General features: G+C 48.0%; 2 protein-coding genes across 4 annotated transcripts in view; both read right to left on the bottom strand.

Moving 5' to 3' along the window:
- Window positions 1-21,257, bottom strand: part of RGMB (repulsive guidance molecule BMP co-receptor b) — a 29,867-nt gene extending 8,610 nt beyond the window's left edge. Inside the window, exons 1-6 of one of the 3 annotated variants that reach the window (XM_081498858.1) lie at window positions 20,891-21,042; window positions 20,493-20,747; window positions 19,912-20,396; window positions 19,397-19,472; window positions 15,462-15,736; window positions 9,805-10,313 (exon numbers count right to left, since the gene is read on the bottom strand). In XM_081498858.1, the coding sequence (XP_081354984.1) occupies window positions 9,805-10,313; window positions 15,462-15,736; window positions 19,397-19,401 (789 nt within the window). In that variant the 5' untranslated portion in view covers window positions 19,402-19,472; window positions 19,912-20,396; window positions 20,493-20,747; window positions 20,891-21,042. Of the gene's footprint in view, window positions 1-9,804; window positions 10,314-15,461; window positions 16,067-19,396; window positions 19,473-19,911; window positions 20,397-20,492; window positions 20,748-20,890; window positions 21,043-21,067 lie in introns of those variants that run through there. The other 2 variants (XM_081498856.1, XM_081498859.1) reach the window with 2 other exon arrangements.
- A 524-nt stretch (window positions 21,258-21,781) lies between these two features.
- The window catches only part of LOC145509640 (uncharacterized), a 596,722-nt gene continuing 595,669 nt past the window's right edge, over window positions 21,782-22,834 (bottom strand). Inside the window, exon 5 of the mRNA XM_081498861.1 lies at window positions 21,782-22,002. The gene's annotated coding sequence lies outside the window, so the exon portion shown is untranslated. The remainder of the gene's footprint in view (window positions 22,003-22,834) is intronic.

Genomic DNA, 22,834 nt, shown 5'->3' with positions numbered 1-22,834 from the left:
ACCCAATGTTGATAGGTATCCAGTTAAAATTCTGCTTGTGTTAAGAAAGCTAAGATTAATTTTATTTCATGTAATTAGCTGGTGTGTCTACTTCCTCAGATCCTCTGGGTGCAATTACAGGTTGAAAAAAACAGATGACTGTGGGAGGAATCGGAGAAGGCTGTGCCCAGGGCCTTCGCTCTCACCAGGTCAGCAGCATACAGCCTCTACTTAGTTCTCAGAGCTGAGCGCAAAGGAGATCATTCCTATGAGAGCGTGTGTTTCAAAGAAATAAACACATGTGCTCTATCGCCAGCTCTAAAACACATCATCTTAACTTGAGGGGGCCAATGGTTCTCCATGTCGAGAAGTCCGAGACTAGGAAGCTCCAAAGCACTAAGGAAGGATCTCGGTTAGGCTGGGGAGAACTCTGGATTTCACTCCTTTTTATGAGGCAGGAAATAAAAGCATATCCGTCTAGGATACCTCTGTTTGAACAATTTCATACAAAGCCTAGGAGAGTATATGGACCATACTAAGAAGGTCAGTAACTGATGTCATTGATCATTTTCCTGAAAAACTAAAAAAAGAAAAAGAAAAAAATCTGCCAGGAAGGCATTAATTCAATGAAACAAATGTAACTTTACCACTGCAACTCAGCCTAGCATCAGCTATCTACCTACAGGAAGTCTGAACTCAACATTTAGAAAAGCACATTTTAAGTCATTTCACTGAGCTAGGATAAGATAGCTAACAGGAAGACAGCAGTACATGTGTTTCAGAGGAGGGTGGCAGAAGAAATTTCCCTCTAGACTCCTTTTCGGGCTTGAATGAGACTATACAAATCCACAGCCTCCTAAAGATACCCAAAGAGGTTTCTCTGTCCTCTTGACTTTCTTTCCACCGAGCTCTGCTATAGCAGCACTCACAGGATTCCAGAGAAACAGAATGGATCAGACTCATTTCTTCTTCAGTGTGGCCCTAGGTAATACATGCAGGAACAAGGGCTGCCTTGGCTGCTGGAGGGGTTCTTGGCAGCAGCTGGAGAAAGAAGAAACCAAACCAGAGGAGAAGGACACCCACGGTTGAGGCTGCTAGGGTGGTCCAGGGGGGAAGCATTAAGCTCTGTGGCTGGAAAGAGCATGCTAGAGAGAGAGAGAGAGAGAGAGAGAGAAGCAGGCCCAGGGATGATGCATAAAAGCGACAGGCCAAAAAAAAAGTCGACATCCAAAGAGCAACTATTGTACACGTAAAGCAAGGAAGGCTGGAAGCATAAATAGGCTCAGAGGCAGGGAAATGGGCCAGTTTCCTTGTACAGACCAGAGGCGCAAGGTGCTGAGTTTGCAGGGAGGAGGGGAAGCCTGGGGTGCCTTGGCCATCCTGGAACCCAGAGAACTCCAGAGGGACCTTCCTGCTTATTGTGCCCGGTCTCTGCACTGTGAGAAGGCCAGCAAACAGAGGCCCTTGCTAGACTTCTAGATGGGAAGTCAGGCGCGTGGGGACAGTATTCCAGGCTGAGGCTGCTGCTGCGCTTTGGAAAAGTGAAAGTGAAGTCGCTCAGTCACATCTGACTCTTTGTGACCCCATGGACTGTAGTCTACCAGGGTTCTCCAGCCATGGGATTTTCCAGGCAAGAGTACTGGAGTGGGTTGCCATTCCGTTCTCCAGGGGATCTTCCCGACCCAGGGATCGAACCCAGATCTCCCGCATTGCAGGCAGATGCTTTTCCCTCTGAGCCACCAGGGTAGCTGCTGCGCTGTGGACCAGAGGCTAAAAATACTACAGTCACTCAGGGGCAGGAATCTGTCCCAGCAGGTCTGGCTTTCTGGGATCTCCCTCCTGAGGGGGTGGAGGTGAGGCACACAGATCCCCAGGCTCTTGCAAGCACCCCGGGTGAATGCTCTGGGCCGAGGTTCAGCACAGCTGTTTCCCAGACCAATGGGGATTATCAGGAAATCACAGCCCCTTTGATCGTTTTTCAGTTTGGGGAGGTGATTTAAAAAGCAAAAGGGCTTAAAGGTCTCACAATGCACTCACAGTCTGTCACTTCTGGGTTCAGTTTCAGGTTCCCAAGGCTATTAAAAAATAAAAATAAAAAAAGCAAAGCCCACTCAGGAACAAGGTGGTTAGAGGTGGTGACCATATATTCCAAGAAGCCAGTTAACTGGAAAGTTCCAAAACAATATCCTTCTGTCTTCATTTTCATGAGGCAGGGAGCGGGGAAGGCATGGACCCCACATAAACACACACGTGTGCTTGTGTGTGTACTCACACCTCTAAAAGGAAAGAGCAAATACTGACACCCTTTTCACGGACACATGCAGAGCAGATGAGAAGCTGGTCTTTAAATGCTGTCCCATTAATCCTATCCACAGTGTACACAGTCAGTTCCAGCGCTGAGACAACCCCACCAGCAGGAGCTAAGGTTCTTCAGGCTCCGACTCTTAAAAGAACCAGCTCACTGGGACATACAGAGCTCCTCTCTCCACAGACCCAATCTCATCTGAAGTTCTTTCTAGGCCCAACAGCAACGGGTTTTCACTGCAAGGCTCCCCCATTAAATTCTGCATCCTTGATATGTGCTGCTATTCTTGTTATACTCAGGACAAGCTGAGCAGCTTAAGAAGTCCTGAAGTTACCCCACCCAGGAGAACACAAAATCCAAACCAGTGGAAGAGCAAGTTCTACTTGCAGTCAAAACAAATAAATCGAAACGGGTAAGGTAGCAGCTTTCATTGTTCGACACTGTAGGTATGACTCTTTACATGCCACATTCCGCAGGGGCAGAAACTGTTTGGTTAGCATAATTGAAGCCAACAACCAAAAAAAAAAAAAAAAAGTACCAACCACCCAGTGTTTCCTGCTTGCCCCTTCCTCTCAAAATGTTGACTCAAAGAAAATTTAACAGGGCAGAGAGAGACATTTGGAAATGTGACAGAAAAACAAGTTCTAACTCTCAGCTGTGTATCAGACTTGGCGGGGTGCCTCTGGTTTAAACTATGGGTTTGTTTTAAAGTAGCAGAGGCCCAGAGCGCTCGCAGGGCATTCCGGCTGGCTCAGGCAGGCTCTGGGTTACTGTCGCACACGGGGCATTCTGAAGGTCCTTTTCATCCTTCCAAACCTCGTCTGGGCCGGAGACCGGCACACACAGAGATTCGAGATGTGAAACTGACAAGGTATACAGAGACAAATTTTATACATTTTTTTTAGACAGTTTTCACTGACATCTTATATGTTTCTTCCTTCCAGGGAACAGAAAGAAGGTAGAGGCCTAGTTACCCAGAGTACATGCAATTTGTATGGACAAAAGGAAGGCAGGCCTTGTTTGGAAAGTACGGCCTGAAGAATAACCAAGGTAGGCCTGCTTTCATCCCACAAAATGACCTTTCACATTACGGAGACACCATGGAGCTAAGAATGTCTCCCCCTTTTCTTCTCCTTCCTTTGCCCAAATATAGTTTCATCTCCAGGCTGCCTGCTGCAACTATATGAAGCGAAGTTGAAGAGTTTCTGGGCCTAAGACCCGAAAGTCCAGTACAAACCAGAGCTATGCAGGAAACAGAAAAGAGCCAACAGGAATACTACCACCCGGAACAACTATAGCTGATTTCTGTTCTTCTAGAAACTACTCTTTTAATACTGTCTCTACAATAAAGAAATTCAGGGAGGATAAGGATTATCTAAGACATGCTTTTATGAGTCTTAAAGATGAGACAGAACCCTGAAAAATGAGCTTAACTAAGAACTGGTGATTCTGATGGTCAACTACCCTAGCAAGCTTTTGGGTATTAAAGATCAACTACGTTGCAATAACAGCAACCAGGGTTCCAGACCCTGCTAGGGTGTCTCAGAAGGGTGAGGAACTCTGGGTGTAGGTGAGGGACCACCCTGACGGTGGGAGGTGAAAAGGGAGACGGTGCCAAGTTCTAGGAGTAAGAACACTGTCCTGTGACTGGCCGGCGGGGAGGGTTATGTCCCAGGTACAGCAGCCCATCTCTCCAGCCCAACCTCCTGGTCCTGACCCCCCGAGACAACTTGCAGCACTTGGAACCAGCCCATAACATGGGCCCCCAATGCTCTGAAAAGAAACACTAAAAATAGCTCCCCCCCCAACACAAACCCCATAATTCTCCATGACACGAAGGCAGCAAAGTTTAGTTATGAGCTTAGACTAAGGCAGAGACTACATTCACCTTGGCATCTCCCGGACACAATAGGCCTTTCAATGCTTGGGGTTTCCAATGCAACACTAAATAGTACATTTCATCAGAGAAATGCGCACAGTATACTGCGCAGGGAGCTACACAACTGCAAACTTCTTTCCCATCTGTTCTGCAATATATCTCAATGTATCTTGCAAAATTTTTTTTTTAAACACTTCTGCAATGAGGTGTAAATGAGGATGAGATGCAAATCTTAAAGATGGCAAGAGTTATCTGTATTAACAGATAATCATAACAAAGAGCAATCTCAGATTTTAAGGGTTAGTTACAATGAATCTGCAAGGCAACTTGTGCACGCCTGGAAGGAATCTATATTCTCAAAGAACAGTGTATCGCCTCTGTAACAGTGTTGCATGCAAGGACAGTGTCCATGTATTCAAAACGTAATTCTGTGCACAAGAGGATGAGGCATCTGCCTTAGTGGACAAAAATAAGAATGATCACCACTGTGTAGCTTACAGAGTCTCCATAAAGATACTAAAAACATAACTGGTTACAAAAACTTAGCTACAAAAAAAATCCACTAGGCCTAGGGTTAAAAGAGGACAGATTCCCAAAGCCTGATCCAGAGATATGCCTAAAAAAAAGATCGTTGGAAGGCTTTGCAACAGAGGCACGCCTGACTCTGACTTTGTAACCAACAGAGAATGACCCAGAACACTGGTTTACGTGCCCACATTCTCCTGCTGAACAAAGGGCATGCTAAGGGGCATCAAAAGCAGGAGAGGACCCAACTCCTGCTCTAGGACCCTACAAGGGCAGGACATTTTATCACCAGGGAACACTGTGGGCAGCAAGCAAGAATGGAGCCCAGGAACTCAGGTCTTCCTGTATCTCTGGTATCATCAGCCAGCAGTGATTTCCCGGAAAATTTCCCAGCAAGTAGCTAGAGTTCCAGAAGTACAGATATTTATGGACTTTGGAAGACAGGCTCTCTTCTCGTGCTTTGGGTAGGCACAGAGCCCTGCTGCCCATGGGTTACTGCAGCTGGTGGCCCATGGCAGCAGCAAGGACATACGAAGCACCTGAGTGCCCACTCACCTGGCTTGGTCAACTACAAGGAACACACCTCCTCCCCAAAACCAAACTGCCTGAAGGCAAACCACCTTCTCTCACTGAAGGATGAAGTACAGAAGAATCTGAAGATCTACAAAGGACTGGCTGTCATTTCAATCTCCCTTCCTACTTGCAATTTTGTTTCCCTGACTTTGAAGAATAGGGTAAGCTAGCTAGAATGTTGAGAAAGGACATGATTACATTGAAAGGAAAGGTTTGAAAAGCAAGGCAAAAGTACACAAATTATTTGTACAAAGTAATTGTTAAAAGTATTGCCACTGTTTAGTGGTTTAGTCGTTCAGTCATGTCCGACTCTTGCGACCCCATGGGCTGTAGCCCGCCAGGCTCCTCTGTCCATGGGATTCTCCAGGCAAGAGTACTGGAATGGGTTGCCATTTCCTTCTCCAGGGGCTTTTCCCGACCCAGGGATCGAACCCTGGTCTCCTGCATTGCCGGCAGATTCTTTACCAACTGAGCTACGAGGGAAGACCATTGTTTAGATGTGTAACAAATGCATCCTTGAAACTTTTTGGAAAAGGAAATCATTTTAAATGCACCTGAGAGACTGGAGATTTTCATACATGCTACTAGGAATCCATTTGTGAAGTGCAAAATCTTTTGATGAAATAATTCACACCCAAATTGCCTTCTGCAATCATGGCATTTACAATTCCTTCTTCGATCTACATAAACAGGGATACACAGATACACAACATGAAGTTGAGACTGAGGGGTGGGCAAAGAGAACGTGGAAGAGAAAGTACATCGCCCAGCATCCTCCACGGACGATCTGCTTATTTATCTGTGTGAGGACCAGGAGAGAAAACAGCACTGTATCCTCCCAGGGCCCCAAACACAAACAGTGTTCCTTCCCACAGAGCCAACCCTGCCTGTTCTCGGCCTGTCCCCTATGTCTCTTTTCTGCAGAGCATCTGCAGGCCTGAAGCCGCCCGCCTCTTGCAGCCAAAGATGGGGAAGGCAGTCCAGGGTGGACACGGATCTCAGCAGAGGTGTGTGCAGGTGTGCCAAGGTGCCCTGGCAGCCCCTGGGGTGGGGAGGGGTGAAAAAGAGCCCTGGTGTCCCCTATAGGAATGCATCGAGCTAGCCAGGTGGCCAAGCACACAGACTCCGGGGAAGGGAGGGAACCAGACAGGCCGGTGCAGGGTACAGCCCAGAGCCTCGGCCCTGAGAAGGCATACCTGTGCCCACCTGGGAAGGGGGAGAGGACGTGCACCAGCGGAGATGAGACCACACTGTCAAGCACTGCAGGCCTGGTGAAGAAAGGCTTAGCGAGCAGGAGGAGAAGCGGAGGACAGAGGATGAGATGGTTGGATGCCATCACCGACTCAATGGACATGAGTTTGAGTAAACTCTGGGAGGTGGCAATGGACAGGGAGGCCTGGTGTATTGTGGTCCATGGGGTCGCAAAGAGTTGGACACAACTGAGCAACTAAACTGAACTGAACTGAGCAGAGATGACTTTGTTTTCTTTTCCTCTGTTGTTTAGATTCCCTGCCCCCCAAACTTTGTCTTTTTGTGATGAGGGAAACCTGGGTGTTCAGAGGGGCAGGCAGAGCTCACAAAGACAGCCCTGAAGATGATGCCTGAGCAAAATACCTGAGTCAAGTGCTTTACTTTAGTGCTGAGGGTGGTGGGATGAACAGTTGCTTAGATAGTTTCAGCACCGCATTTTTTCATGGCTTGTGTGTCTGTGTGTGTGTGTGTTAGCCATTCAGTCATGTCCGACTCTACGGGACCCCATGGACAGAAACCCACCAGGTTTCTCTGTCCATGGGATTCTCCAGGCGTGAATACTGGAGTGGATTGTTTTCATTGCTTAGAAATTTTTAAAAAGTTTTATTTTGGTCCTAGGTACAGCAAAAGGAATTGCAGTGCAAGATTTTAGGCCTTTGTTTGGTTTCACCAGCAAAAGCCATACCAACATGGAGACAGGCCCTCAAACAGTAACCTTCACATGATTCTGAGGGCTTTGGAGAGAGTTACAAAAAGGAAAAAAAAAAAAAAAAAGAAGCACTGGAGGTCATGAAGCCATAGAGTAATTTGTTGCTGAACAGCATGGTCACCAGATGTAGGGGAATACTTTTCAATAGGGTAATTAAAGACCAAACATTCTCGTTGTCTGCTTGAATTTATGTTAAAAGATAGATAACTTTCCCCCCTCTCCTTTCTGGAAAGGGTAAAACCTTTGATCCTCACCAAAGTGAGGGAGAAAGCAAATTGTATTTATGTATTTGCCAAAAGCTATGATAGGTTCAACCACAACTGAAATAGAATGATCTTCAGCGTCAACTGTCGCATTCATATACTATGAATACTCTTAAGGCAATCAGCTGTCCCCAGATATTTTCAACATGATCAGTAAAAAGTACAGAATTTTGAATGCTGAACACCAAACCGGAGTGACATGTGACTGGATAGCAGGCTTGGAAAATAAAACTCTGGGCTTGTGAAAAGAAACAATACAGCTGACCCCTGAACAACAGGGGACTTAGGGGCAATGACCCCTGGGCAGTTGAAAATCCTCATATAACGTTATAGCTAGCCCTCTGTATCCAGGGTTCTGTACCCAAGGATTCACTCAAGCAGGGATCATGTAGTACTGTAGTATTTACTACTGAAAAAAATCCACATATGTGGACTGGCTGTGTTCAAACTGATGTTGTCTAAGGGTCAACAATTGTATTTTCCCAAGCACACAGCACTTATTAATCTCCCAAGTATCGTGTGAAGGCTACCCTTCCAAGCCCTCAATTATCTGCACAATTGATGATTTTTTGCATTTGCAATGGAATTGCCTTCTTGAATTTTCAGTGTCATGTCTTTTCAAAAAACTATTCCCAGGTTTTATGCCCTTTGAGTCTGCAATGATGAATTGTTGCTCACTGCTTGTCTTATGACTTTGCAACTATTAACTTCATAACATATAGCAAATACATATTGTAGTATACAGACAGGAAAAATTATCTGTGTACTTACAAAAACCAGAGAAAGAAAAGTTTATTTGAGATATAAGATTTGGAAAGGCAAGCTTGGGTTTTATTGGGAATTGAAGTGTAAATAATTTTAAGTTCCCCTAAGATGTCTAGACCAATTTTGTTCAGGGCGATGACTTCTAATCTTAGGTTTGTGACACCCCGGGGTGTCTCCATACATTCTCTGGAAGTGCGCTAAAATTCCCTCCACAAAATGCCAAGTAAAATAATTTAAATTCACTTAAAAACTATGCTACATATGTTTGGAGGCAAGGCTGGGTGTCCTGGAATCAAGAGAACAGTCGTAAGTATTATAACAGCATGCTACCTGTGAATTACATTTCAGTCTAAACCAACTGATGAAAAGATACAATACACAAATGAAATCATACAAGATAAGAAAACCTGTATGTGTGATTTTATAGTTGGAGGAGACAGCGAAGGAACTGGTTCCTTGTTGTTATGCTTTTTTTAAAAAACGTAGAAACATTTCTAAAAATATATTTGTTTATGGGTCTTCCTTGCTACCTGCAGGCCTTCTCCAGCTACCCAGAGTGGGGGCTACTCTCCAGTTGTGGGGTACAGGCTTCTCTTGTTGCGGGGCATGGGCTCTAAGAGCTCTGACTCAGGAGTTGTGGTGCATGGGTTAAGTAGTCTGGAGGTATGTGGGTTCTTCCCGGACCAGGGATTGAACCCCTACACTGGCAGGGGGATTCTTCTTTACCACCGAGCCACCAGGGAAGCCCCTGGGACACCATTTTTGTGGAAAACCCTTCTGGACCTCTTTATTTACTAACGCCTGAATCAGCTTGGCCTGACAACTGGAAACCCAGTCACAGCTCCTCACCACCTGTCCGCACTAAGACTCTGGTGCCGTAATGCTGGCTTTGAGGATCTCTCTTCAGTATCCGTTTCTTTAAAACGAACTAACAAATAAACACCAACCACAGAAAAATGGCAGCTGGACACGGTAAGCTTAATTTTGTCAGTTTTCCCCTCTGGTTGACTTAAATTTTATCCTGAGGTTACACGGAATTAGGTATTACTGCTCTGCAAAATCCAGTTCTTAACTTCCCTGGTCACCACGTTTTACTATAGCTTCCAAGTTTCCAATAAGATTTCCTGATGAGTCGCTCTCTTAGGCTTCATGGCGTTCTTTATTCAGAACACCCACTGCAGTCATCTGATAAATCTGAACATGGATTTCTTCAAGAGCCACACACATCTGCACTCAAAAATGACATCACTGGAAAAAAAGAACTTTTTTTTTTCTCATTAAACAGGCCTGCCTTTTCCCTAGAGAACCCAACTTCACTGTTTCTTTTTTATTTTTCATATCATTGCCTATTTAAACTTAGACCCACAAGAATTCCAGTGAGAAATTTTTTTTTTACCAAGTAATTTTCATTTAATCCTTCATCCACCTTGTGTGCCGAGCTGACCAACAGAAGTTCCTTTTAAACGAGGTCTTCTGTATTATACTTCAACAATTGTCTGAAGAATCAAACATCTGAAAGTTACAGAAGAAAAGAAGAAGAAAAAAGTACACTTGCCTTATTTGTCGCAGTAGCACTGGATCCGGGGACCACGGGCACATTCGTCACTTGAACTGAAAGATAATTATTGTCTATGAGTGGCCAAGCCCCTTCCACTTTGCATGTCTGGAAGTGATCCTTGAAAGTTCTAAGGTGAGGGTCTCCGAATAAGCCACAGAAAAGGTAATTGGGCGGGTTCTGGTCCCCGCCCCTGTGTTCCCTGGCTCCCGCGTGGCTGTGATAGTTACAAGGGTCATGGGTCACTTCCGGGTTGGTAGACGATGTGGGTCCATCCTTGGAACAGTTTCTCTGGCTCATGAGGTCGCTGATACCCAACACAGCAGAATGGTACACTAGGTTACCACGGCAGGCTTTTGAAGTCCGCTGGGTGCAGCCAGCATAGGCACGCAGGGCCTTGCAGAACTCGGAGTCAAAGCCGTCGACGGCAGAGTTCAGGTGTGAAGTCAGGGACACAAAGTCTGTGGTGCATTTCTGGATTCGACACTGGGCCGGCTGCTGGCAGTCACCTAGGAGAAAGCAGGTAAGACCGAATGTTTTTAAAAGGCTTCACAACTTTCTGAGCTGCATGAGAAAAGGACATTCTCCTCTGGGAACTGTTTGTTCTATTTCCTATACTCCTATTTTAAGAAGGCCTTCAGAACTAGCATTGCATTGTGGCTTCTTGGCCTCTCACAAAGTAAGCCACTGGGAGAACAACTGACGCAGCTGGTTAACTTAACAACTAAAGTGTGGGCCACTGCGAGTGAACAGGAGTTGAGCCAGGTGTTCTCAGGCTAACCTACAAGGAAACGATAATGGAAATATTTTATCAACTTTGCTCTTGTTTATAGATTTTGAGAAAGATCCCTTTGCTCTAAGGCCAAGTCAAAGATGTGAACTTTGTTTTGATTTTGAAAATTACATAAGTAATTTGCTTTGAAAAGCACTATCTGTACACAAAACCATGAGTGAAGCCTGCACACTCCAGGGAAGGGAAACTCCTAAATTATAGCGTGATTAGTTAAAACACCCTTACCCGATTCTACTCTGGCTACAGGGAAAGAATATCAGGAAAAAATCCAGGTACTAAGTTCTTCTTCCTTGAGAAATGTTTACCAACAAATGGCATATAAACTAACACACGTAATCCCTTGGTTTCTACAAAGTGTAAATGATCCTTTAAAAAAATAAAGTGACTGATTTGACCAAGCTAGGTATTCACTTATCCCATAACATCAATCACCCCAGGATTCTGGCTCCTCAACAGTTCATAGTAAAAGTATACTAACTCAAAATGTACACAATGCTGACAGGTGATTCTACCAACTATGTTGTTTTCTGGAAACAGGACCAGAGACGGAATTCTTTGAGTATATATAAAACTACTTTTCCCCCTTAAATCAGCGATTCACAGAAACGTAATGATTTAAGCAAAGCTAACATAAATGAAAAATCATACGATTACTGCCCTACTATTTAAACAGTAAGTTTTCAAATTATGGTTTGCCCCTAACTTCTTATACAAGAGCTTGTAAAATCTCTCAAAGCACAAAAACCACAATGAACTGCCAATACTAGGTCAGTGTGGGTACTAATCAGTTTAATATTGTATTCCTTAAAATGAGAACACCAGAATTACGGAAAAAGAACAATTTTTTTTATTGTCCACCTCAAATTTTATAGAAATGAACTGTAACATGTATTTGTGTTACCTGCACATTCTTTATAGGTATCTCAACTACGGAGGAGCCTCAATCTCAAGTCTTAGGTTCCTCATCTGAGAAATGAGTAGGTTGTTCTAAAGTAAATTCTGTGATCTTTTCTAGGCATGAAATATCCGAGGGGGTGCATCAGTCAGTAGAGTATTATTAAATGTGTAATTATTCAAGATTTAGGCATAACAAAACTTCAGGATGATATCAAGATTTAGGACATTATCTGATAAAGACTTAAAACTAACCCTAATAATCATCGTAGAAAGATATTTTAGTCTTTTCAGTAGTAAACTGCTTTTAAATGAGTGAAATAGCCTGTAATCTTTGTTCATGGCATCAGCTGGGGAAACAAGGAGTAGGAGATGACAACCTCGTAAGGCACTTCCCCAACCAGTCCTAAGTTTCCAAAACCAAAAAGGGAAAATGTAGTCAAGACTGGATATCTGACTTAACACAAGTAAAAGAGAAGATTAAAATATGTTAATATTTTGGAGCTGTGAATTTACAGCTATTACTTAAAGGCACTAAATAAAAATCACAAATACATCTTCATGCATTTGGCCTCTTTTATGTTTTCTCATTCCAAAGTTGACAAAAGTAGCTCTAGTATTTATAGAATTCCTCTCTACAAAGTAGATCAAACCATCTTTCAACTGTTTTTACTCAAAAAGGCAAAAGTGGAAACAAAAAAATAAAACCAGCCAACAACCCCCAAAGTGGCGTTAAAGCCATTTTACAGGTGGGAAAATCAAGACAAAGGGACACTTAAGGCCTTGTCCCGGTTGGAATGTAAACTGCCAGCATGAAGCCCAGGACATGGCTGGTGTCTTTCCTCAAATCTTGTTTTCATTCCCCCAACAAAATTTCTGATTCTCAAGACAGTACTTGATAGCTTAAAAAAAAAAAAAAAAAAAAAAGACGTCGGGAACAGCAACATCTTTTCTCTTTTTCTTTTAAAATCAGGTTCACAGCAAGCAGTAAGCAAGAGAATAAATATATGAGCCAAGGCTCATTCAGTAACGAACAGCTTTTGGACAACACATAAACGTCAGCACAAGAACTTTCCGCTAAACTTGCAGTGCCTATTCTGTTCTTTTTATGGCCTATAAAATCTAGCCGAGCGTACATTTACTTATAATTATTTCAAATAGTCATAAAAATATCAAAAGTAAGACCAGCATGGAAATGCAGATGCAACTGTTTAGAAAGGAAAAGCAGAATCTAGACTCCCAGATCTTTTTCTGTTCCCTTCCTCCCTTCCCCACGCCCTTTTTCATAGCAGGTAGGTGCTGAGTCCTTTGAGAAATCTCACACAAAACACAGTTCCTTGGATTCCTTTGTTTTGGATGAGGTTTCTAACAGACTTCTTGAATAGAGACGGTGGGATGGAGGAGGGCTAACTAGAGAGAAAGTGCATGTGGGTCAGCAGTTTCAGCCCCATCACAGGCTCCTGTATATAATGACTGATTTGCAGCATACACCCAGAAATATCCAGGCTTCATGAATTTATAATGACAATGCACACTTTGCCTGTAAGAGGCGGTAAAGTAAGCCTCCTGTCAAAATGCCAAGACAATGCAGAGCAGAAACAACTTCAAGGATGCAGCCAAGAAAACCATGAAGTGTATGAGTAAGCAAGGAACTCCCATATTGGATCTCCATTCAGGAAGTGCAGAGGTTTGCTTAAGGAAAAAAAAGAAAAGAGAGAGAGAATAAAAATATTCTTTTCATTTCCCAAGGGCAGAATTCAAAATCTGCAGCTACAGATCTATTTTTTCAAATCATACCATCTATGATATGACCATATTTTCATCCCACTAGATGAAATTTACTAAAGGATTTCTCAGTCTAGAGCTCTCATGAATGGTCCAGACATAAAGACCTTACCATTCAAGGCGGTTTCCGCAATGTCAGGCCTGCACGGGTGAATATGCAGCCCAATCATCAGATTATAATAAAAGAAATGAGATATGCTGAAATGAATTAAGTGAAAGGCAGAGCCATCTGGGGTGCAGAGGCAAATTATAAGGATCTGGGCATAAAACATATGGTGGCCCATCTGCAGAGAGCACGAGGTGAAGCTAGCTGCTCTGAGGAGACACAACCCCTGCATTTCAATAGCACCATTCTTCAAAGAATTCTCTCAAAAGGAGCCCTCTTTCCTAAAACCAGATTAATTGCTTCATTCCAACAAGCTATCCACAGATATCACTCACCACAGCAACTCTGGGTAGAATCTAATGGGGACTTCAGTGTGAGCACATTAGGATACCGAGAGGAGTTTCACATTCCAAGTTCTTGAACTAAGGCATCTTAATTTTCTAAACCTTTAAACCAACTTCTTAGGCCTTTCAGAGGCCATTGAAGAAAACTTCAAGGACCGCATTCCAACCCTGTTACAGGACCCTATGGCAACTAAAGGAAACAATATCTAAGCAGTCAAGAGGGTCACAGTCCTGCCCACCAGCTCAGTTTCCATTGCAAGAAATCTACACTTTGACATTATGGACACTTTTTTTTTTTTTTCACACAAAACACTCCTGAATATATTTTTTGACACGTCATAAAAAGTTTTCCATGCAACCGTGAGCAGACTGACTTTGTTTTCTAAGGTTCTAAAATCACTAATTAAAAACCTTCATCATTGTAAAACTTGCTATTTACACTCTCTATTAAGACTTCAGTCTGTTTCCACAAGTGACAGTGTTAAAATGCAGCTGTTACATCACAATGCAAAGTTACGCAAAACTAAATTTAGTCGTCTGCTCAAATGTCACATTTTTTCCCCATTACTTAAAAGACCTCCCAGATTTTTAACACCGCTGGTATGACTTAATAAATAAATAAAAATTAACTCTGGCACAGTTGGGTGGCATTACAGTTCAGTATTCTCCAGATCAGAGAGTTGTGATTGCTGTGCCAAAAATACAGGACAAAAAGATCTCAAAGGACAACGTACCAAATGCTCTAGCTGCTCTCAAACTAAAAGATAAATTGGCTTTTTCAATTTGGCGTTGAAAAAACTTCTTATCTAGATATGCTCCTAGGAATGGTACTTAATTGTAAAGGGCGTTCTAGACTTTTTTCCCCCAGCTTTCTTGAAATATAACTGACATATTAGCATTGTGATAATGAAAAGATCTTAAAAAGAAAAACAGGCAAAACACACTGGAAGGCTCATCGTCGCTAAGACGAAAAGGTTTTACTTCGCTAAGAACAGATTCCTCACTGCTGCTTCCACCGGGAAGTTCCCGAAGGCAAGAGATCGGTCACACTCTCCTGGAACCCCCTAAAACACGCGGCTAGCCACAAAGCACGAAGTTTTTCCAAAGAGGAGGTGAAAGCTGAAATTAAGAGCGGTTTTCGCAAATATGAACGAGATCCCAGTTTAAAGAAATCTTAAATGACTTCGAGATGAACTCCCAGGTTTTCAAACGGGTAGAATTATCTTCCCATCGGGTGCCACTTCTTCGCCTCGACGCCACCCCCAACTCCAGGGCAGCAGCAACAGCAACCAGGCTCCTCGTCTCCCCAGTCTAGGAGGCGGCGGCGGCGGCGGAAACCTGATCCCAGCCTGACTTTCCGTACAACACCCAAGCAGAGAGCAACAGAGCATCCAGAACGTTTGTCTCGGGAGCGCATCCCCCCCGCGCGCTACATCTTTGATAAGTGGCTGCGGGAGGGAAGATCTATCCACGGTTCGAGCAGAAGGCGGGGACCGCGGGCGGGCGGCAGGGCGAGAGGCCGCTCCCGTGCGCCCTGGGCGCGCCGCTCGGTCGGCGGGTGTGTTCCTGCCGCCGCGCCGCCAGCCCGGCCACAGTGCGGGTCAGGAGCTGGGGAGGCCTGTCCCGCCCCGGCCAGCGCCTTCGGCCCCCCGGGGGTTGGGGGGGATCGGGGAACCCAGCCCCCCCGGCCCTAGAGGCGGCTCCCCCCGCGCGCGCGCACGCGCGCCCCCCGTACCTGCATGAAGCAGCCCGAGGCTGAGCAGCAGCAGCAGCAGCAGCGCCAGGGGCGGCGGGCCGAGCCCGGGGCGGCGGCGCGGCTCAGCCCCGGCGGCAGCGGCGGCGGAGGCTGGGGCGGCGGCGGCGCAGGAGGACGATGCTGCTCTCAAGCCCATGCCCGTCCATGCAGCTCTCGTGGGCTCCGGCGAGGGCGGCGGCGCGGGCGCCGTGGCGGGTCCCGGGCCGGGGCGGCGGCATGGGCCGGAGGGCGCGCCCCGCTTCCTCTTCTTCCTCCTTCAGGCCCGCGTCGGACGCGGGCAGCCGCCGCCGCCGCCGCAGGAGCAGCAGAAGCGAGCCGGGCGCCGCGGGCGGAGCGCGTCGGCGGCGTCGGCCGCGGGGAGCGGAGGCATCGTGGCGGCCGAAGTCGGCGGGCGGAGGGCGGGCGGGGAGGGCGGAGGGCGGGGAAGGAAAAGACACAAAGACGATGAGCGAGTGCGAAGCCCGGCCGGTAGCGCGCGCGCGGGGCGTCCCAGGGCCGGCGTGGGCTCGGCGGGCGCGGAAACCCACCAGACGGAGCCCCGAGCGGCGGCCCGCAGCCGCCGGCGGCCCCGATCGCTCTGCGCCGCGGGGCCCCCCGCGCTCGATCAATCTCAGCCCCGCACTGCCGTCCCGCCCCCCGGAAGCCCCGCCAATCCGCGCCGCCCCCGCCCCTCTAGCCCCGCCCCTCTAGCCCCATTGGCCGAGAGGCGGGAGCTCTGGAAGCAGTCGGCCACTCATAGGGCCCTAAGCGCCCGCCCCCGCCCCCGCCCCGCCCCTCAAGGGCCCTGCCCCCTGCTCCCAGCCTCCCAGGGGTGATTCGAGTTCCGCGTCCCGCCCGCCGCCAGTCGGGTCGGCGGCGCAGCGGCCCAGTCTCCCTGCTGCTGGCTGCGGCCTCCGCGCACCCCTCCACCCTCTCCTGCAATGCACTGTTGCCTCGCGCCCAGTGGAAACGGGCGACGGCAGCTCCGTAGTTACAAAGGAGCCGGCCTTTGGCCTCTCCGAGAAGGAAAGTGATCGGGTTCAACATCCCTCTCCCTAACGCATTTATTTAGATCACCGCTCCCCGACCCTGTCCCTGCCCTACGGCCCTGGCTCCTCGGAGGAAACGGGCGCGTTTATACCTAGAGCCCGGCGGCAGGTCCCTTCGCGGCCAATCGCATCTGCGGAACCGCGTTCTGAGCTCGCTGCGGACTTTTTTGTTTTTTAGTAAGTTCAGTTCAGTCTCTCAGTCGTGTCCTACTCTCTGCGACCCCATGGGTTGCAGCACGCCAGGCATCCCTGTCCATCACCAGCTCCCGGAACTTGCTCAAACTCGTGTCCGTCGAGTCGGTGATGCCATCCAACCATCTCATCCTCGGTCGGCCCCTTCTCCTCCCGCCTTCAGTCTTTCCCAGCATCAGGGTCTTTTCAAATGAGTCTTTTTTTTTTTTTTTTTTTTTTTTTTAGTAAAGCCACCGCCTTCTGAGCCCATTTGGGACTTTTGGTAAAGCCGGTTGCGTTGGAAATGCGAATGTGACCCGCGGTCCAGAACGAATCGGATGGCCTGGGAAGGTAGCCGCCAGCTCCCTGGTGGAGTTCGCGGGCAGCTGTGCGAGGCTCCGGTGTTCCTGTCACTCTGACATTTTTCCCTTTCTGAAAGCAATTGGGGAGGGGGGGGTCTGAGAGTAGGGGGAACGTCTACGTGTTCTGTTACACTGTACTTAGATTCATGAGGACAGTGAGTTTTTAATGCAGTGTAATTTTATACCATGATCTGTTGTTGCTCCGTGGCTTTTCCACAAATGTTCATCGTCTATTAGCAAATTAATTCAATAGCAGGTCGGTTTCTACTTTTGCGATGGGATGGTTCCAAAAATGAGGGGGGGAACCAATTGCTGGCCGGAAAAGAGGCTTCCAGAGATACAGGAAAGCATGTTTTATGAGGTCGATGATAGGTTCCAATTTGTTATCAGCAGGTGTGAAGTGGTATCTAATCTCAAGAATGGCCTCAAAGGCCAGGAGCCACTTCATACTGTCCTCGTCCCTGCCCTTCTCCAACACTCCAGTGTTCTTGCCTGGAGAATCCCCTGGACAGAGGAGCCTGGAGGGGCTACAGTCCGTAGGGTCGCAAAGAGTCCGACACGACTGAGCTGACTTGGCACAGCATGGCAGCACCGCAAAGGGCAATGGGCTGCCATTGTAAATTCACTAATATCCAAGTCGCAGTCTGCAACTCTACCTGCTACATTACCCAGAATCCCTAATTTAGGAATTTTCGTATCAACCACAGACACGTTAGTGTTCCACATGTTAAAAAGTGCCAATGGATGGACCAGGATAATTGAGGGCAAACCTTCCATCACTCCAGCTTACTCATTATACACGTTCTGAATTATACAAACCACTAGCTCCCTAATGAAGGATGCCTATCTGTTTTTTACTGCAACTTTTCATTACTTACTTATTACCTCCTATGATGACTCAAGTGGTAAACACACCTTTCACTGCCCACGATATAAGCCAAGTCTTGTGTGTATCCATAATATGCTTAATAGTAGCTTCAGAGTTGCCTGGAGAAATGACTTTGGGGGGGGGGAAGTTATGTGATATGATTTTTAGGTGATACTGTGAAGTAAATACTGTTAAGCCCCAAATTGATTTTCTTGCAATTACTACATATTACTACTGAAATCAAGTTAATGAAACCATGGTAAACCTCTTTTTCAAAGTAATCAAACAGCATCTTTCAAAGCATTTTGCTAACAAAGACTAATAGTAAGATATTTCCTCTTCCTTAACCCAAGATTTAATTCGACTCCTATGAAAGAAGAATCCCACTTTATTGACCACACTTTAAAACATATAACCAAGAGTTAAGGATCAAATTCAGTTTAGTTTGAGTTTTTTCACTCCTGATTTTCTATAATTTTCCTCCCCTTCCTCTTCTCCCTCCTATATCCTGTTCCTTAAGTACATGGTTGCTCTAGATTTTACCAACAGAGGGCACCCCCGAGTCATTGCACGTCCTAGCTTCCTGAAATGGAACTATTGTTCTTTAGAGGAAAAACTTCATTTCTTTTGAGGCGCTTTATTGCTCCTCTGTTGTAAACATTTGACAAGCCCAAGATTTATACGCTTAAAAATTCACTTTTTATTGCTGCATAAGTGTTCAGCATGCTAGAGGAAAATGTTAATTTTCACAATTAAACCGCAAGGTGGTTCCTATTTTCAGGACTTAGGTTAGTTGACACATTCGCCGGGTACATTCGGACTGTTAACAAGATTCCAAGTCAGTCTGGGAAGCAAGAGCGTGGTGAATGGTCAATTATAGCGTACCGGCTTCCCCAGCTAGTATGCCGCAAGTTAAGGAGTCTTTTAAGACTCTACAAAGAAAAATCTGGAGAGGGAGCTAGAACACAAACATAAAATCGATGACTTATAAAAGTTTTATATTTTAATAAAAAAAAAAAACCGTGACGTGACAGCTTGCACAACTCAAACAAATCCACCCCGTTTCTTGCCCCTTGTATTCTTTCTTTCTTCCTCTTTGTTTTCAGGAAGAAAAGAGGAAACCAGAACAGTACAATTAGGGGACACAGGAAAGCATCCCATAGTATGAACGTGCCAAATGGGTAGAAATAAACACATGCCAGCAACATTAATGGATTCTAAACAGACGTCGTTTCTTTCCGTGAACATTTACATGATGTCTAAACTGTTCCCCTGTTAATACACAGAATATCCATTTCCAGAAATCTACCAGGACCCTCTTCTAACAGACCACCCCGGGGCAGATGAGCCAGGAATCAGCCCCAGGGCTGCGATGTGTGCCACCCATTTTAGAGGAAAAGTTCCCCGCTGTTCTCCAGCAAAGCCGGGGAGAAGAAACCCGGAGTCCTACAGCCCGGCGGCTAGCGGCTTGTGTGTAGTACTTACATCATTCTTAACCCTTCCGCTCCTGGAGGGGGCTTGGCGGGATCGGGGGACCCCTGAGCTCCGGAACACGCAGCACCTGGGTGTGACAGAGGAGTTCCAGGGCCGGGGGTGAGCGCCGCGCCCCCGGAAGGAGAGGGCCCGGGGCGTGCGTGGGGCTCATCACCCGCTCGTACCCAACTGGCCCCCGCGATCCCTGCGGGCTCAGCCGCGGCTCGCACTGCTCAGAGCGGCAGGTGCAAAAAGCATTTGGGAGTCGCTTGCCAGCGCGCGGAGGTAATGCGCTTCCTGTCCATTTATCTCAGGAAACCAGCGCAGCCTTCCCTTCGAAACAGAATTAACCTCTCATTAGCCAGCCACTCATTCCCGAGAAGGCCTTAAAAGCTTTACCAGCTCGCTAATGTATTTAGGCTTTTCTTCCAGGCAAACGCAGCCGCTGCCGCGACTGCCATCAGCCCCTGGAGGCGGACGGGGGAGGGGGAGGTTCCTTTGGGCTCCCCCGGGAGCCAACCGCTTACCTTCCCCCCACTTCCCCCACCAGCTTCAAATCAGGGAAACTCTGGGCAACCCAGATCCCCAGGTTGTAATCAAGGGCAGGCCCGACACCGCTGAACCGACTTGCTGCGAGAAACAGCCCCAACAAGTCCCCACTGATTTTGCGAGCGCCGCTCGCATCAAAGCCTCCAGCGCTGCGAGCCTCACGGAACCGGCGAGGGTATCCGGGAAGGAACTTCGACGGCCAACTGGCCCCGGGTGGCGGGCGCTGACTCCCCCTTTGGGGCGCCAGCCCCGTTCTCAGCACTGAGCAAGGTCGGGGTTGGGAGGTGAGAGGCAGTGTTCGCCAGGATCCAGCCGATCCAGCCGACGCCGGGAGTGGGGAATCCAGTGCGGTTCTAGGTCTGCACGCGGCAAGAAGGGGCCTTTTGCAGGGCTGGGTTTTTCTCACCCTGGCTCCCCGCCGCCCCGAGGCGGGCAGATTTATACCACACAGGTGGACGGAGACCTAAACAAAACAGTCCCGGTCGCTGCCTGCCGCTCGCCATCCCCCCCATCCCGGCCCTCCGGCCCACCGCAAACTTCAACAAAATAAACAACTCACCACAGGCATTCCCTTGTCTGCAGCACGACGCTTGCCAGCTGGGAAAATAAGCCGCAAGCCACGCGGCCGGGGCGCGGAGCGAGGCAGCGCGGCGCCCGCTTGTCTTTACCCGGTGAGGGCGGCGGGAACCGGGGGGCGCCAGGGGGGGCTCCGCCTCGGGGTGGGGTCAGGGGCTCGCCCTCCGGGTTCCCGGACTGTGAGGGAGCGGCCGGTGAGGCGCTGCGCCCTTGCAGCCGCCGCGATCTCTCCGGCTCCCTAGGGGAGGGGGGCGGGAGGCAAAAAGCCCTCAGCTGAGTCCCTGCTTTCTCCAAGCTGCTGTCTCTTCCCGCCCGTTATCAAAGACGAAATCTAGGGGGTCTCCACCCCACCCCTCCACGTCTCCCCCTGACGGCGCGCACCGGATCTGGGCAGCGCGGCGGAGGAGAGGCGCGCAGCGGCGGACCAGGACCCCCAGCCTCCAGGTCCGCTCGCCCGCATGCCCCCCACCCCGAGGGCCGGCACAAAGAGCCTTTCACGCGGCCAAAGCCACCCTCCTCGCAGGCTGCATTGCATTTTGCCCGCCTCCCCGCACCAACCTATTCCCGGTCGGTGGCTGTACCAGCTGTTGTCAGGGCAGGGCGGCAGGGAACGTGGGCACGTGGTTCCTACTCTGCGCTTTTCCGCACAGACGCGGATGCCCCCCTTTCCACCCCTTTCTCTCGCTGCCCACCAGCGGCGTCTAAATGCCTTCCTCACATCCACGATCTCTGAGTGTCTTCCTAGTACGTCTAAACTGGGGGGGGGGGGCAGTATTGGTCCTCTGGAGTTTCGCTGAAATAAGGAATCCAGCCATCTGTCCCGTCCCTCTAAAAGGGGCTTGACTTTATAGCTTAGGATAAGCCCAGGACAACGGTTTGGGAATCACGAGGGGAGAGAGGGGCTTCCCTGGTAGCACAGTTGGTAAAGAATCTGCCTGCAATGCAGGAGGCCTGGGTTCGATCCCTGGGTCGGGAAGATTCCGCTGGAGAAGGAAATGGCAACCCACTCTAGTATTCTTGCCTGGAGAATCCCATGGACGAAGGAGCCTGGAGGGCTACAGTCCATGGGGTCGCAAAGAGTCGGACACGACTTAGTGACTAAACCGCCGCCGCCACCACCACCAGGGGAGAGAGACATCTAAGACACACGTAAGGAAGTGTGTTATAAAGAACAAGCCCAAGCGCACGCAACTCTCAAGGGAAGACAGTCCCTTGGGTAAGAGCAGAAGGTGGGATGGGGGTCGGGGGACTAGAGGGAAGGGACTAGCTGACCTTCCAAAGTTGAAAATAAGCATCAGGGTTGTTCAGCAGTAGCTATGATGATTCTGTGCGATCAAGGCCTGAGACAAGCAGGCTGCTGCTCTTCCTTTGGGCAAATAGTCCAGCGTCTTGACCTAGGCACTTCACTTTTTGCCTCCTTAGAAGTTTCTCCGACCCTCTCTACCTTTTCTTCGCCTTCTGCTGTCCCCGCTCTGGTGCTGCTCGGCCTGTCGCTAGAGGCAGCGTAGAGCAGGGTAAAGAAGGCGGAATGGGAATGCAGGGAGCGGGGTCCTTTAGGGACTTGCTGAAAAGGGGTCAGGCGACTGATGTCTTTGGCCCCTGGGTCACTATCGAGAAAGGGTGGGTTAGGGGCAGTGGCAGGGTTCCTTCTGGTTCTGAAATCCTATGATGAGACACGCCCGCTGGCACCCTCTCTAGGTTCCTTTTCCCCTTTTAAAGTATGTGTCCACTTGGCTTTATCTTCTCCAAGTTCCAATCAAATTGGAAAAAAAAAAAAACAAACCCCCAAACTGGGGATGGTTTATGATAACCGTAAGATACATTGAAAAATGCTGTTTTTGCTACTGAGAATTAAAAAAAAAAAAATAACCCTGAGCTCCTGGTCCACAGAAACAAGGAATTTTAATGTCCTTACTTTGAAAAGCCACTCCAACAATCAGTAGAGCACAGCTTTGATTTAAAACCTAACGGCAGCCTCCTGTGTTTTTCTTTTCCCTTCCACCAACACAAAGACAAGCTGCCACATAAAATAATGATGAACAAGAGTTCAAAGCAAGCCCAGAGAGCCAGCCCAGAGGACGTTTGCTAATGCAGCCCCAGTCCTTCACCACAACCCCTACTAAAGCTGGCTTTGGACAGCACATAAATAGTAGGCAGGAGCTGCCAGAACCCCTTTCCCTTCACCCCTTCCCATAAATATTGGTCAGTGGAACCTGTATGCTAACTTGTCAGTCAGCATGTAAATGCATTAATCAAATCAATACACTAAACTTTCCCTTAGACTCATGGGAAAGCCCGATAGCTTCCCTGGTGGCTCAGAGGGTA

Source organism: Giraffa tippelskirchi, chromosome 6, assembly GCF_054371585.1.
Source record: "Giraffa tippelskirchi isolate mGirTip1 chromosome 6, T2T-mGirTip1v1.2.pri, whole genome shotgun sequence".
Classification (NCBI taxonomy): domain Eukaryota; kingdom Metazoa; phylum Chordata; class Mammalia; order Artiodactyla; family Giraffidae; genus Giraffa; species Giraffa tippelskirchi.
This window is presented reverse-complemented; position numbering and strand designations above follow the sequence as displayed.